The 16,345-nt window shown below is 28.2% G+C and overlaps 1 protein-coding gene across 8 annotated transcripts in view; it reads left to right on the forward strand.

Annotated features, from left to right (window-relative positions):
* The window catches only part of Dgk (diacyl glycerol kinase 1), a 464,938-nt gene that overhangs the window by 312,139 nt on the left and 136,454 nt on the right, over nucleotides 1-16,345 (forward strand). For all 8 annotated transcript variants that reach the window (XM_087159924.1, XM_087159926.1, XM_087159928.1 and 5 more), the window contains exons 8-9: nucleotides 10,729-10,866; nucleotides 16,104-16,229. In XM_087159924.1, coding sequence (XP_087016050.1) covers nucleotides 10,729-10,866; nucleotides 16,104-16,229 — 264 coding nt within the window. The remainder of the gene's footprint in view (nucleotides 1-10,728; nucleotides 10,867-16,103; nucleotides 16,230-16,345) is intronic.

Here is a 16,345-nt window from a genome sequence, read left to right on the forward strand (position 1 = left end):
TATTCTCCCGCCCTCCGGAATTGATTTGAAAAACTCCCGAATTTTACTGCGATCGACGGCCAAACTCAAAATTACCTAATTTTTCCGCGAGTGCGAAGGTAAGTTTTTCTTTCAGCTTGAATTCCATCCCCTCTTATCAAACTACCATCTGCCTGAAGCGTAGCTGAACATGCTTTATTTTCCCCCCTCTTCAACGTTACCTCTAAAAACACTCCTATTTCACCCGCCCCCTTACACTGGGGGTGGGTGAAATCTTCCTCTTCTTTCGTGTGGAGTTGAATGCAATGACGTCACATGTCGTTATCGAGTGACGTCCGTTCAGGAGTGGGGAAACTCGTACTCTCGATAGTTGGAATTGATATTGTATCTTGCTGTTTTTATAGTTTTTAATGCGTATTTTTCCACGGTTGGCAACAAGCTCGTAAACTAGCAACGTGATATCAATTATTCGTTTAGTCTTCGTATATTTAAAAAAAAATAATTCAAGGATGTCTTAAGTCGAAACGGAAGTATGGATCAATTTCAACAAATCATGTACCAATGACTTTAGCAAGACTTAATTGCGGAGAGCTAAGTCTGCAACTCTTTTTTTCATGCATACAGTAGAGAACCATTTATCTGGTATCCAGATAATCCGGAAAAAAAATTTGCTCGGTTCTCCCGCCATTTTGAATTAAAACGATATGAAGAAAAAAAAGCGGAAACTGGACTAATCCTTGAAGTTGAGTAGAGGAAAATGTGAGGAAGGGAAGAATTTTTTTCCCCGTTTACCCAGAGAAACGTCATTTCTTCCGCGACCTTGAAGATTTTAGATCTTTATTCTCTTTTAGGTCGTTAAACTCAAAGGAGTGGCATGATGATTTCGTTTGCTAGTTTGATTTACGAGGGGGTGGGGAAAATGCATTGCACATGCATATCAGTGAACAGAAGATGAAAGAGAAAAATATATTTATCTATTTGACATCGATTAATAAAAATAAAATGTTTTTCTTTTGAATAAATTCTGATTCTTTGGAAGTGCGGTATCATTCGCAAGTTTTTCTTGATGTGGAATCACACCTGCTTTAATTAAAAATCGCGTTTTTATAAAAAAAAAAAAAAAAAAAAAAAAAAAGGAGAATTGTTTATTAATTTAAGCATTCAATTATTTTATGAAGCAGATTGCAGTTTCGTTTTTCTGATTCCGCTACGTTTTTTTTTTCTTTTTCATGATAAATTTTGCACTCAATAAAATTATTTGTATTACCAAATTTTTTCATTAGTTTTATTTTTTTTTTTTAAAGTCCGTTGATCTTGCCTTGTTCTAGGTTTTAATATTTATGCTAGTGCCGTTTTTTAACTATCGTTTCGGTTCGATAATTTTCAAGTGTTGTTTTTATTTAGATTAATAGGTTTTCCTTTTATTTTCGCCCCCCCCCATGAAATATATTGCGTTATTTAATCATTGGTTTTGTTTATTAGTTGATTTAGGAATCGTAATTATTTTTTAAACTTGTTTTTCTTGTCTAAACTTGCAAATTTTTTTATTCTTTTAAATTTTATTTTTCTACAATTTTTTTCCTTTTTAGATTTAGGAGTGCTTTTCTTTTTTCTCTTACTTTAAAATGTGTTTACATTTTTTCCTTGTAATTTGGGTTTGATAAAACATCGATTAACGACACTTTTTTGTCGATCCAGGAAACCGGGAAATTAAGACATCCGGGATAGCGATGGTCCCGAGCATCCCGGATAATTGGTTCTTTATTGTACAGACATTAGTATTGAATTGGTTTTTTAAAATAAAATACTTATTCAATTTGTTTATTTTTTAAAAGTTTTTGTGTATTTTTATTACAGTGTCGGGTTTTTGAATAATGTTTTATTAAGGAAATGGTATTTATTTAAAAAGTATCTACCTAATATAGTTTTGTGTTGCTAAATCTGTGTTTAATTATTTTATTTCCATTTAATATTTTTAAACAATTATTGCTCTATTAGTGTGTAAAATTTCTTGCATTCTTATATTTAATAAATTTTTTACTTAAAATTCCTTAGAAGTGCCAAATGTTGCATACCATGCACCTTTTTTTACCCCTCCTGAAATCTCCTGAATTCTTGTTAGGGAAACTCCTGAATGTTAATTTTGCTAGGTTGGCACGTCTGTATATATATATATATATATATATATATATATATATATATATATATATATGGAAGAAAATTATTAAAATAAAATAAAATAACATAAGTTAAAAGTAAAATAAAAATTTTATAAATATCTGGGGGAAAAAAGATATAATCTGTTCATCAGCTCACACGATTATATCCGCCAAAAGGAGTGCTTTCTAATATTGTATTAATATAGAAAAAGCAAAATATATCAATGCAATAGCATGAGAAGCACTCAAAAATTCTTGAAACAAAATAGAACACATTGAGCAATAAATATCACGAAAAAGCATAAAATAAAATGTAAAAAAATTTATTTTCCTATTCATGAAATATAGTAAAATTATAGTAATTTATTAATAAAGAAATTATAGATTTCTTCTATTGTTTTGTTCTGTTTTTTTTCTTTACATTTTATTTTCTGTTTTTACGTGATATTTATTACTTACTGTATTCTATTTTGTTTCAAAAAGTTTTTTGAATGCTCCTCACACTATTGTATTGATATATTTTGCTTTGGCTTCATTGATACATTATTAGAAAGCACTACTTTTTTTGCGGATATAATCGTGTGAGCTAATGAAGAGACTATATCTTTTTCCCCCGGATATTTATAAATTTTTTCAAAAATTTTATTTTATTTTATTTTATTTATTTATTATATGTTATTAAGTTATGTTATTATGTTATTTCATTTTATTTTTATAATTTCTTCTTTTCTTCTTCTCTTTTCATTATTCTATAATTTTTTCCATGTTTTCTCTACAGTTTGAACTTTTATATATATATATATATATATATATATATATATATATATATATATATATATATATATATATATATATATATATATATATATATATATATATATATATATATATATATATATATATATAAACTATTATTTAAAACATTACGTGGCTTTACTATTTATAAAACAAATCGTGGTCTAACTGTGAAAAGCAATGCAAGTCTTAATTTTTATTAAGATACAGTGCCTTGTCCGGTTTACTATTGTTAAAAACAATGAGTGACTTAAGCTTTTTGAAAAAATAATGCAAAGCTTAATTTTATTTAAAAAAATATACAATGCGTAGCTTAACTACTTTTTAAAAAAAGGCGTAGTTTTTTTACTATTTAGAGCAATAAATCACATTTCCTTATTACTATACTTAAAAATTTAATTTTTTTAACTGTAGAAAGAAGGCAGAGAAAAATTAATGACTTATAGCAAATTGTTGTAATTAATGAGTGAAATCTAAGATGTAACTAATGTATATAGCGATTTAAGACACTAAATCGGTTGAATGAACATTATTGTAAGATTTTACTTCAAACAACCTAAAAATTTTGTAAATTTATGCTTAATTCTTCCTTAATTTGCTTAAAAGGCATAAGTCACGTTTTGGTAAAAAAAGATTTTACAAAAATTTAAACTTTTTACCTCAATTCATTTAAACTTTTTACTTTAAAATTTCTTATTTACTTTTTAGAATTTCAAAGACCCTATTTTCTGCATCGTTTATTAAACTATCTCTATTTCGTTTCAAAAATATCTTTTAAGGAGTTTTTTAACATTAAAGTTAAGCGCCTTAAATTTCATCAATAGGAAAACATTAAATAAGTGCATTAAAATTATTTTAATTCTTAAATTTCAAAACCAAATTTATTTATTTAAGTTGCAATTATTGAAGATATTAACTGAGAAAGACAAACCAATTTATTTTATAATGTGTTCGTAAATATGCAAGAAATATATTTTCATAAATATAATTCTATGTATATTTATTTTATGTATTATTCATATGCAGCTCCTATACAAGAATTTTGTGAACGATTTCAATGCGATTTGGATATTCCGTGCAATAATATTTGTTGAAATTTATTTCTTTAAGTATTGCTACAAAAATGCTTTATTAAATAATATATTACATTCCACTAAGTGTTCATTAAAATATATGCATGTAAATTAAAATTTTCTTAATAACAGTATTAATTAATACTAACACTTGTTAAGTGCAAATTAATTGTATTAATAGTTATAAAGTTTAAATATTTTCCTATTCGAGAAGAATTTTTATAAGGTACAAGCAGCGGCCCCCATCTAAGCGGCTCCCATGCTCTTGGGAGCATTCATCCCCCCCAAAAAAATTTATCAAGTTATGTATGCCTGAAAATGGCCAGTTGCTTCTTTTATTTATCTACTTAAAAAAAATCTCTCGTCTAAATCCCCCCCAAACTATTCGTTTTATTAAGTGTAAAAATTCCCCCCCCCAGCTTTAAGTGGGTGCATCGTGCGCCCACCTTCCCCCCTGATGGGGGCCCCTGGGTACAAGTTATGCAGAGTTAAAATCATCGAAGAGGCGTGCCAGAAATTTCAGGCCCAGCTGTTGCAAAAAAATTGAGCAGTCCAACCACCGTTATTTGAAAGTTCCTCATATTTTTAGAAGCTGCATTAAAAGTCACCTTCAAGCTAATTAAATATAATTCTGGAATTTACTCCCAATATTTTTCTAGAAAAACATAAGTTTGGACCTCACAGAGCCCCAAACATTCGTTCGCATTGCTATTTTTATCACTTGTCGTAATACTTTCCTTTGTTGTAAATGCCAATGAAACGTCAACATTATTATTCTACATCTAATTAATTTAACAGTTATTAAATTTCATATATATATTCGCCTGCTTTAATTAGTTTATTTTTATCGAGATTTTGGAAAAAATAATTTTAATTATTTTGAAATAATTAAAATTCGTTTCAAAAGCTTTTTTTGAAATATTGAAAAGCCAGAAAACAAAATAAGGAATAGATATATTCTCGTCGACAGCTCACACGATTATATCCGCGCAATAGAGTGCTTTCTAACCAAAGCCATTAATATAGCCAAAGCAAAATATATCAATATAATACTATTAGTGAGTTTCACTATTGTATCAATATCACTATTGTATCAATAGAATACAATAAATAGTGTGATCCTTTTTGCTAGTAAAAGAAAAGAAAAAAAATTAATTACTTCAATTATTTTTTTTCAGACTTTCTGACAAACATTTTAAACTACCTTAACAATATAACATAAAATCCAACTTTTTTGAAAAAAATGTAAATAGCCCAAACATAACAATGAAATATGAAGTGTTCAGAAGTGATTGGAAAAAAAATATCACCCCGAATAACTTCTGTTCTAATGAACAGATTTTTACATGCTTAGAACAAATCTTAAATGTTCATAGAGTTTATCTTAAACTGATTAAGTAGCACTAATTATTAAAAAAAGTTACTAAAATAAGGCACAAAATAAGTAATTTCTGATGGATTTAGATTTTTAACCATCAAAATATATTCTCAATTTGGAAAATATGATGCCGATAACAGCCATGAGAATATACGAAAGTTTAGTAACATTGATTTCTTTCTTTTTATCATATCTTTAAAACTGATTGTGCAATTTAAATATTTCTTGCTGTCACTTATGGAACTCATTTTCTCAAGGATAGTTTCATGAAAAAAATATTTATTTTTTGTTTAATTTTAATAAAAAATTGGATTTTAAGGTGGGCAAGTTTTTACACCTTATTAAATTACGCAATTTTAAATGATAAAATACTAATTTTGAGCGATTTTTGAGTGGAACAATTTGTGATTAATCAGAAATTAAAATTACGACTCCTTTGAAACTATATAACTCAAAAACTGTTCAACCAATTTCATTCAAATTTTTAGTCTTATAATTTTAAATTACGTAATATAAACTGGTGTAAAAGTTTGTGTGTCTTACAATTAAAATATTTTTCAACTATTATTAAATGAAATGATAAAGAAGAATAAATTATTTTTAGAAACTATTTATTTCCATGAAACTAACTTTTGATAAATAAGATCCATAGGTGGATACAAGAATTTATTTACTTGCGTCATCAGTTATAATACTGGTGTGATACTTGTGTGTCAGACCACTGGACCGTGGTAGCCAAGTGTTCCGGATGGACCGGGGTTCGATTCTCGCCTTTCCTAAGAGCCACCGAGTACATGCGATATACGTGCTAGGAAAATCTGTTAAATTGAATGTCCTGTGGTCGGTTTCCAAGCAGTATCATGGGTCTGGAGAAAATTTCCATCCCCTTCAGATATATGTCTAAAATGAGGTAGTGGCCATCACAAAATTGTGAAAGCATGTCTTCGGATCATCCTCAGGGACGTTTCCTAAACTGTCGTCATTACCCCATTATGCAGCTCTAGTGTGACGCAAATAAAATACCTACTTTGCCTTGTTTCTATTTATTTGTTGTTTGAGTATGTGTAAATTGTATGTTAGAATCTGTGTCGTTGACTGTTATGTCGCTATTATAGAACAAATTTTATTTTACAACTTACGCATACTCAAATAAAAAGAATCTACTAGTTTTAACAATTTGCACCTAATAGGAAACCTGCAATTGACGTAGTGTGCGTATTTCGATCCTGATTGGTTGTTGAAACGTGGCATTTGTTTACGCGAGCAACTGTTCTTTCCATTCTATTTCAAGTAAACCAAGCCCATCAAGTACAACTTCCCTTAAATAACACCTTTTATATTCCTTCACACAGATTTCAATTCTTTGACTAAATATTTCTTACTTAACACAAAGACAGACACGAAGCCATGTTTAACATAAGCAAACTAATTATGCATCGAAGTTGCCAGATATCCAAAATAAAAATATATAATGGTTACAATAAAATACATAAACAACTAATAAATCTAAATTAAGTAAAAGACTTAGACGAGAAAGAATTTTTTTAACAAATTTGATGTGCGATGCAGCACTGCATTTAATTAACTTCACGTTAACTAATTCTAACCCTTGCACAGTAGACCAGAAGACCATGATCTTTCAAAAAGTCAAAAATTAAATTTCATCTAAAATATGTTTAGACAGCTTTAATTTCGCCCAAGTTAAGTATCCATAATCATTCCAAACATTATAATTTACTTTTCGGACCGACAAGAGTACAATGTAGTGAAAAATATGCTAATTTTTTCTTTTTTAATTTGACTTTAAAATTTATATTTCAGAAATATATATAGGAATTTCACCTTTCTGTTGCATTTTTATCAGAGTAATTAGTCTGAAATTATAGTGCAATTTTTCAATTTGTTGGATTAGTTAATACTCTTGACAAACTTATAGTTTATATCTTATCATTTGACATTTTACAATGTTTGAATCACTTTCGAAACTTATCTCCAAAAAGTTCCACGAGGTAATTAGCTAAACTTTTTTGTTGTTGTCTTCTTTGATGTTTCTTCTTTCGAAAAAACCTGCCCCATTTTGCCCATATTGCAAAGGTGGACTAAATATACCGAAAAACAAAAATTAAGTCATTTTTCATGTTTTCGCGTTATTTTGTAATATTACTTCGGAAATATATTTTGCTTTTCATTTTTAATATAAAATTACGAAAATTATTATATTTTCATTCCTATATTTAATTATTTAAACGTACTATATATATATATATATATATATATATATATATATATATATATATATATATATATATATATATATATATATATATATATATATATATATATATATATATATATATATATATATATATATATATATATATATATATATATATATATATATATATATATATATATATATATATATATATATATATATATATATATATATATATATACAGTGAATTCGCGATAACTCGAATCTGATAGGACTGACGAAAAACTTCGACATATCGGAAGTTCGACTTATCGTTAGTTTCGATTTTGGACTTTTAAAATATTGTCGGATAATTTAATTAATGCTTATTAATTACAAATCTTCTGAATGCTTACAATATTTAAGATCATTTTTCTGACAAGCCATTTACGAGAAGACTGTTTGAAGCACTTTATGATACCCTGGTCCATCGGCTGCAACTTTGCTGTTGTGTTTGGCGGGAGAAACTGCAAGTTTACTGCTTTCAAACTAGGTAGATCGCTATGCGCTGTGCATTTATCCATAAAGAGTATCACTTTTCCCTTTTTGCGAAGAATTTCAGATCCAATTTTCTTACATAGTCTTCAAATAAAACTGATGTCATCCAAAACTGCGTTTTTACATTCGTTTTACTGCGTTGCGATACGTTTTTACATTCTTGAAACATCGGGGATTTTGGTATTTTCCGATAACAAGTAAGGGCAATTTTTCTGTCCCAGACGCATTTCCTCCAACTAGGACAATCAAACGTTCCTTGCTCATTTTACCCCCTGAGCAGTTTTCATCCTTAAACATCATAGTCTTATTTGGAAGACATTTAAAAAATAAACCCATTTCATCAATATTGAAAACATTATTTTAACTATCTTTGAAGTAAATTTGGTAACGTTTCATTTAACCACTGTTCACATACTTCAAGAGGGACAGTTTTAGCTTCTCCATGAAGAGTGCGAAAGACACTGTGTGTGTGTTGCAAAAGAAGGGGCAAGATATCAGCTCCAACGTTTTTTTTTTTTCTTGCTTTAAAAGATCCCAAAAAAATCGAGTTAAAGGGAGTAAAATTCGAGTAATCGAGAATAATTAGCATGAAATTGAAGATAAAAGGGTCGGGACCTCATAAAAAAATCGAGTTATAGTAATATTCGTTATATACATATATATAAATAAATAAATACAAGAAAACACTAAGAAAGTTAAGAAAAACAATGTGGTTAGAATTATTTACCAAAAATTCCTTTACTAAATAATTTCCTTTGTTAATCTATACAGTTTTTCGGGCAAATCCGTGGATAAAATTGTTTGCTAAAAATTTCTTTATTAATTTATACAATTTTCCATGTGCAAATCCATTTCGGGCAAATCCGTGGCTAAAATTATGTACTAAAAATTTTTTTCTTTGTTAATCTTTCCATGTGCAAATCCATTTCGGGCAAATCTGTGGTTAGAATTATTTACTAAAAATTCCTTTGCTAAATAATTTCCTTTGTTAATCTATACAGTTTTTCCATGTGCAAATCCATTTCGGGCAAATCCGTGGATAAAATTGTTTGCTAAAAATTTCTTTATTAATTTATACAATTTTCCATGTGCAAATCCATTTTGGGCAAATCCGTGGTTAAAATTATCTGCTAAAATTTTTTCTTTGTTAATTTTTCCATGTGCAAATCCATTTCGGCCAAATCTGTGTTAAAATTATCTATTAAAATTCTTTCTTTGATAATTTAAATAATTTTTCTATGTGCTAATCCATATCGTGCAAATCCGCGGCTAAAATTATTTGCAAAGCAGGCAATTTATGTTTCTCTTTTCTATTTTATATTTTTTCTTAAATAAACATCTATCTTCTAAAACTATTTATGATCAATTTTTAAAATTATCCAGTATAATATTACCTTGCGCACATCCATTTCGGGCCCATCCTTGGTAACTAACAAATCAAAACTCAAAATAACAAATCACTTCAGCAGTGCAGTAAGAACGACACTTTAAAACCCTCTTGTTACACTCTATTTGCGCTTTTGTTTTCATCTTTTGTTTTCATATTTTGTAATCTGGCAATCTTTCTGCGAAAACATTTTTAAATCATTCTTGAAAAATATCCGTCCAAGTAAGTTGTTATGATTTTGCTACTCGCTTTATAGTCCCCCCTTTTTAATGTTTTTACTTTTTATTTTATTTTATGATCTGTTTCTACATGTTATTTTTACTTTTTATGATCTATTTTTATGTAGTTATTTTCTAAAAAAATTTTTTGAGTGCTCCTCACACTATTGTATTAATATATTTTGCTTTGGCTTTATTGATACAATATCAGAAAGCACTCTGTTTTGCGGATATAATCGTGTGGGCTGAAGAAAAGATTATATCTTTTTTTCCCGGCTTTTTTTCCGGTTTTTTAATTAACATTTTATTTATTTATTATTTTTTTTTTTTTTTTTTTAATAAAATGTTGTTTGTTATTTTTTTTTACTTATTATTTCCCACCCCCTTTTTTTCATATGTCTTTAATTTTTCTTTGTTTTATTCTTCATTTTGAACTTATATATATATATATATATATATATATATATATATATATATATATATATATATATATATATATATATATATATATATATATATATATATATATATATATATATATATATATATATATATATATATATATATATATATATATATATATATATATATATATATATATATATATATGTATGTAGGTATGTATGTATGTATGTATATTTTTTGTTCGCCTGCATTTAATTTACCTGCACATGAAATCTCTAAATAAAACCGACCAAATTTTGAAACAAGTTTTATCGAAATACTAATTTTGACCACGAAACCTTGGATGCTGGCCCACTGTGCCTTGTGGAGAAACTTAGCTGAACTGTAACACGCCATTTTGCTTATAAGCCATCTGATGGCGCTGACATGTCACATGTGTGGATATCAGTAATCTTCTTGAAGCTCAAGTACCCAATTCTTAGTCATACTTGAATAAGAAATTTTTATATATTATATGAAATAGATTTTCATTGAAGGCTATTAGAAGAAGTTATTAGCATAAAACGTTTTCCTCTTTTTCAGGAAGTGCATCTGTTCACCCAATGGTTACGGTCACAGCTAACTATACTGATCAAAAATCATCAGACTCCTCTCCAAACCACAGCCAAGTCTCTAGGAATTCCTCTAGGAAATCTAATAGTTCCATACTGGTTCACAATGGTTAGTACCGAACAGAGCCTGTCAGTTTTAATTACATTATTGCAAGCCTTTTTTTTTTCTTTAAGTGTTTAAGTTTTGTTTTTTTCAAAGCTTTTGCACTATTTCTTTCATTATTTCTTTTTAAATAAGGTAAGCAATCAAAATAATTCTTTCTTATATTAATATCTCAAAGCTGATGTAACTTCAGTTACCTACCAACTGAAAATTTATCAGTGGTCAATTAAGTTACTGGTAGGAACCGATTGGTATACGTTTCATTTCAGAGTAGAATAGTGCAAACAACTGGTTGCCATTGACAACTAAGCTTTAGCTGTAACTGTGTACTTACAACTCGAGAAGAAGTGTGACAATTGTAGCCATTCCTGTAATTGAAATCAAATTCAATTGAATACGTTTAGGTGACGTCACGGGCATGGGTCGAACCTGATTGGCATATGTGGGTCAAATCGAAAAATTCCACGATTTACCGACGGTTGCAGGTATCCAATTAATTGAATAATAATTGGATCGTGGTATTTCTTTATGTCACGATTCAGCATCCAATCAGATTTGACACCTACGCATGACGTCGCTTGCAGGTATTCAATTAAATCCGATTCGAAAATTGATTAAGTATGATTAAAAACTGAGCCAAAAAAGGATGTAACATTAACACGCCAACCATGTGATTAGGCACAGCAACCTCTGGCCTGGACATTTCTGTACGAAGCAAATAAAATAAAATTAGGTATGCCAACACAATAAAAAATGCATAATTAATAAAAAATTTAGAAAGATTTTTTGAGAGAAATTTTCATAATATCTGAAGTAAAAGTTGAAAAGTTGAGAGTTCTTGTTTCGTTTCACCGGGTCTATATATGCAGAAATTTTGTTTGTGTGAAGGTTAGACCAAATTTTGTGGTGCAGCTTGGATAATTGTCAAGTTATTCTCCAAAATGAGCAATGGCAACTTTAATTTACGACATCTCGCACAGAAACTTTTAAATTAAATCGTTACTTTTTTTTACATCGCATATCAGATAACATGCATTTGCATATTACCTGATAGAAAACTTGATACGCTTCAAAAAAATGAATGAATAAATAAAGACTGAAAATATTTTTTTGAACCTTATCAAATTTTCTATCAGGTAATATCTTACTGCTTCAGTTTCTTGGAATTATTTATTTAAAATGCTCTTCCAAAGTTATATGTAATTTGATTGTTTTAATTTGTAAAATGCATTTATTCGGATTGCGTTTTATTTTACGTATTTATAATGTTTTATTTTCCCACTTTATCTGGTAGGGTGTTGCAAATAAATATAATTGGAACAAAAAAAATTGCTCTAAATATATTGCTCAAAATAATAAATTGCTCCAAAAAAGATTCTTCCAAATATCTTTTTAACAAAAATAGAATTTTGATTGCTTATTGTATTTATAAAAGAAAAAATATTATAGTGCAGAATTGCTGATTTTAATAAGCGATTCTTTTACATCCTTAAACTATAATAACGAATTCTCTTCGAGATGAAGAATCGACAAAGAATGATGTCGAAGTTTGATTCATTTTCAGCCATTCATTTATGGATTTTAAAAAAAAATTTCCAGATAATAATAAACTTTTATATAGAAAAATTGCGTCACATAGTGTGTAGTAAAACTTACTCTATTATCAATAATTTTCTTACTTATCTAGAACTTTAATTACGGATTTAAAATCCCGAAATTCTTTCATTTTCATGCCATATGTTTCACCTTAAGCTATCTCAAAAACTACTTCCATTAAATAACAACGATATAGTGTCAAAGTTTTGATAGTTTTCCGAGACTTTTTAAACCACTTCGTTCATAAAATGCCAATTAAGAGTAACTTTCATAGCTAGCTGACGGAAAATAGCTTATTATTTTGTCTCAAGTTATTTAATTAAGGAAGTATTAAAGTGCGAAAACTTAATTACCTTTTAAAATTAAGTGATCGACTATCGTGTTTTTGATTTTACACACAATTGATGAATACTTAAAACAAGCTTCTTTAATTAGTTGTGAAAAGGATTATTTTCAAAGTTATTTGTTAGCTACTTAAGCATTCAGAATTTCCATTCAAGTGTTCAGTATTTTGTTATGACAATTAAATGTTTCAAAATCGAAATTATTTCACCAACTTATTCAGAATGAATTTAAATTTGTACTCGTAATTTAAAATCTACAACTAATGTCAATTAAACTTCCAGCAAATAAAACTCACAAATCCTCAATCTGTAGTTTGTTTTTATAACAATTATTCCATTACGAAGTTATTTATTTTTTCATGCAATGCGTACTCTTAAATATTTGGAGAAGAATATTTTTTTACTTACATGCCATGTCAGTGCAATCTAGCAATTCTCCAACTTTTTTTTAATCTTATTTCATAACAAGCTGGTTACACTTTACTACGGGATGGTGGAGTTAAAGTACTTTTTAATCAAATGTTTCCCAAATTTAAATCATCTTCATAAAACTTCGGATCAATTGCGGTATAAAGTATACTGGCACTTTGGGTGCATCATCTATAAAATCAATTTTGATCATAAAATATTTTATTCTAATTTTTACAGTAATATTTATTGAATTAGGGTGATTTAGTTATTTTAATAATTATTGTACTATCATTGTAATAATAATTGCAAAAATTATGGTATATCAGATTTTTGTTTGTTGTTTGTTTTGGTAAAAAGGGATTTTACCGAAATTTGATAAGGAATTGTTTACAGTGTGGTGATGACTAAGAACTCGTTCGAATATTCTACTTTTATTTTGAATAGTATTTCATAATCAATAGTTTTTATGTATATATTTTTAAGGGAGGGGATTTTTATGATCAAACTAGTGAAAACAGTAATTATCTATATTTAACAAAATATTAAATCAAAGCATTTTATTGGTAACGTTTCGTTAAAAACAAAGAATATTTCGTGAATTTTGAGTATCTATTTTTCAAAGCATATGGATGAAATTCAATTGGATTTAATAACAAAGTTTTCATAAGTAACTTGTTTAAAATGAAAACTCTTTAATGTATGGTCTATTAAATTCTTATTTCTATTTCCGACAAATATTATAACAATATTTTCTCAAAAACATTACAAAATGTTATATTTTGGAACGTGTTGAAATTTTTTTAATGTTTCAAATAGGTCGAGATATTTTTAGACCAAAAGTAATTTTGAGTCACGATAAACCATGAAATAAACCATGATTGCATCTTAACAGCTCGCAAAGTTTTAAGTTTTTTTTAAATACATTAAGTATGATTTAGGTTTATTAATTCATCTTACCAAAGTTCCTAAGTTTTCTTTGAAAATGTTTGAAAGTTCGAAAGAGATGCTAGTTAATAATCAAACTCTCCCAAAGTGGACTAGCATCACGATAGAAACCCAGTGCTTTGTGAAAAAATAACGCACTTTTATAATATTATAAAATTACAAAAAAAGAAGAAGAAAATCTTAGATCTTTGGTCGTATTTTAACTTTAACCGAAAGAATCCAAAAGGCGAATCGAACACCTGGGCTACGATGTTCGATTTCTTTTTGCTATTAAACTCACCCTTGTTGCCAAGAATTTTTTTTTCTTTACTATGAATTTGTCTTTTTTTTCTTTCTTTTTTTTGGAACCATTTAAAAAAATATATATTATAAAATGCTTTGTCTGGAGATTTTACGAATATTACCGTTCGAGTTTTTTTATGCCCCCATTACCCAGGTCTCAAAGATAAAGTTGGATAAAGAGTTTTTGTACAAAGTTAAGTATTAGCTTTTTATATTCCAAAATATCTGCAAATAACAAAACGCATTTATACCTTTCAACATATGTTATAATGAGTAAAAATGGAAAAAATTATCTTTAGTATATTACATCTTTATTATAACGTGTAACAACTGTAACGTACTCTATAAAAAATTCTGGATCAAATTTAGGTGAAAAGTACCGGCACTCAGAGTGTCGGTCAATTTTACCTTAATAATACATTTGTGCCGAAACAAGTTACGAAACAAAAAATCTAATGTACCGTAATTTTTACTATAATAATTACCATAAAATCATTGAATCACTCTATTTAAATAAATATTATTGTACAAATTACGGTATAGTATATTTCGGTAAAAATGAACTTGACGGTTAAAATGGATAATTTTGCGGTCAACGGATGATGCACCCAAATTGCTGGTAGTTGAAACCGTAATTTAATCCGATAGTGTAGTGTTAACTTGGAAATGTAATATATATCAGCACAGTATTTCAGTTAAATCAAGGGCCTGTTTTGAAGAAATTTGGGTCCGTTAACGGACCCTTCACAAAATATATTTTCATAAAAACGGACCCTTCACACAATAATTTACCTTTTAATCGGACCCTTCACAAATTTGTTTATCTTCATTATTGTTTTGTTAATCGAATAAACCCTTCCCGGGGGGGGGGGGGAGAGAAAGACGGTTCGAGACAAACTAAGTTTCCCTAAGTTTAAATTCCAAAAGTAGTATTCTAAGAAAATGATTCTACTTTTACAAGCAGCGTGTGCACATTCTTATTAATATTAAATCATAATTTTTTTTTGTAAATAAACAATTGATCCATTTATGTTTATTCATAAAATTAGTTAATAGAATATTATGCGCATAAAAATTAATTTCTGGCAATTTTTTAAATAAAATATTAAAAATTTAAGAGTTGTTTAAGTTTATTTAATACGTAACACATTAAAAGTGATACATTACTAAGTTGTGTTATTTAAAATATGTGAATTGAAATTATTAAAAATGTGAATGATTTTGTTTCCATTATTCGCCCGAAATGAATATTCTGCGTATAGGCTAAATACCAAATATTTGTATGTTGCATCTCTAATTTAAAGGTAGCAATTGTTGAGCAGAATCTTGTATCTATTTACAATTTAAAAACTTCTTGAAAAGGGTTTTAGCAATTTTTGCAATAACTGGACCCTATTTGCACAAATTCACAATATCAGGAACCTGGTTGAAAGAATGTGACTTAACGCTTATTTTATATTCACAAATTATGAATAGTTTTTTTCACAATTTTACGAAAACAGGACCTTTCACAAAATGTCTGGACAGATCCCTGGTTAAATAGTACTTTGTTAGATTCATAATCTTTCTATCTAAAATTCCCCAAATGTTCATTTAATGTATTTTAAAAATGTGTGTTCGTAAAGTAACAAATTCCTTCATCTTTTCAAATGTATCTTCTTCTAGTGGAATTGAAACCTCTTCGGAAAGCCAGCAGTCATGTTGATGTATATTCCTTGCGTGTTCCTCTGAAGGATATCGTTTGCTATCTTTCACTTTTAGAAGGAGGTCGCCCCGAGGACAAACTCGAATGTAAGCTTTCACTTTATTGCCCACCACTAATCTCAATTTAGAATGAAATACACTTCTCGATCCACTTTTTTTCCATGTCTTTAGAAATATTGCCAACATTTTTTTTATTGCGATGA

The sequence above is a fragment of the Parasteatoda tepidariorum genome, chromosome 3 (genome assembly GCF_982258835.1).
Source record: "Parasteatoda tepidariorum strain Cologne lab strain chromosome 3, Ptep-v5.0, whole genome shotgun sequence".
Classification (NCBI taxonomy): Eukaryota; Metazoa; Arthropoda; class Arachnida; order Araneae; family Theridiidae; genus Parasteatoda; species Parasteatoda tepidariorum.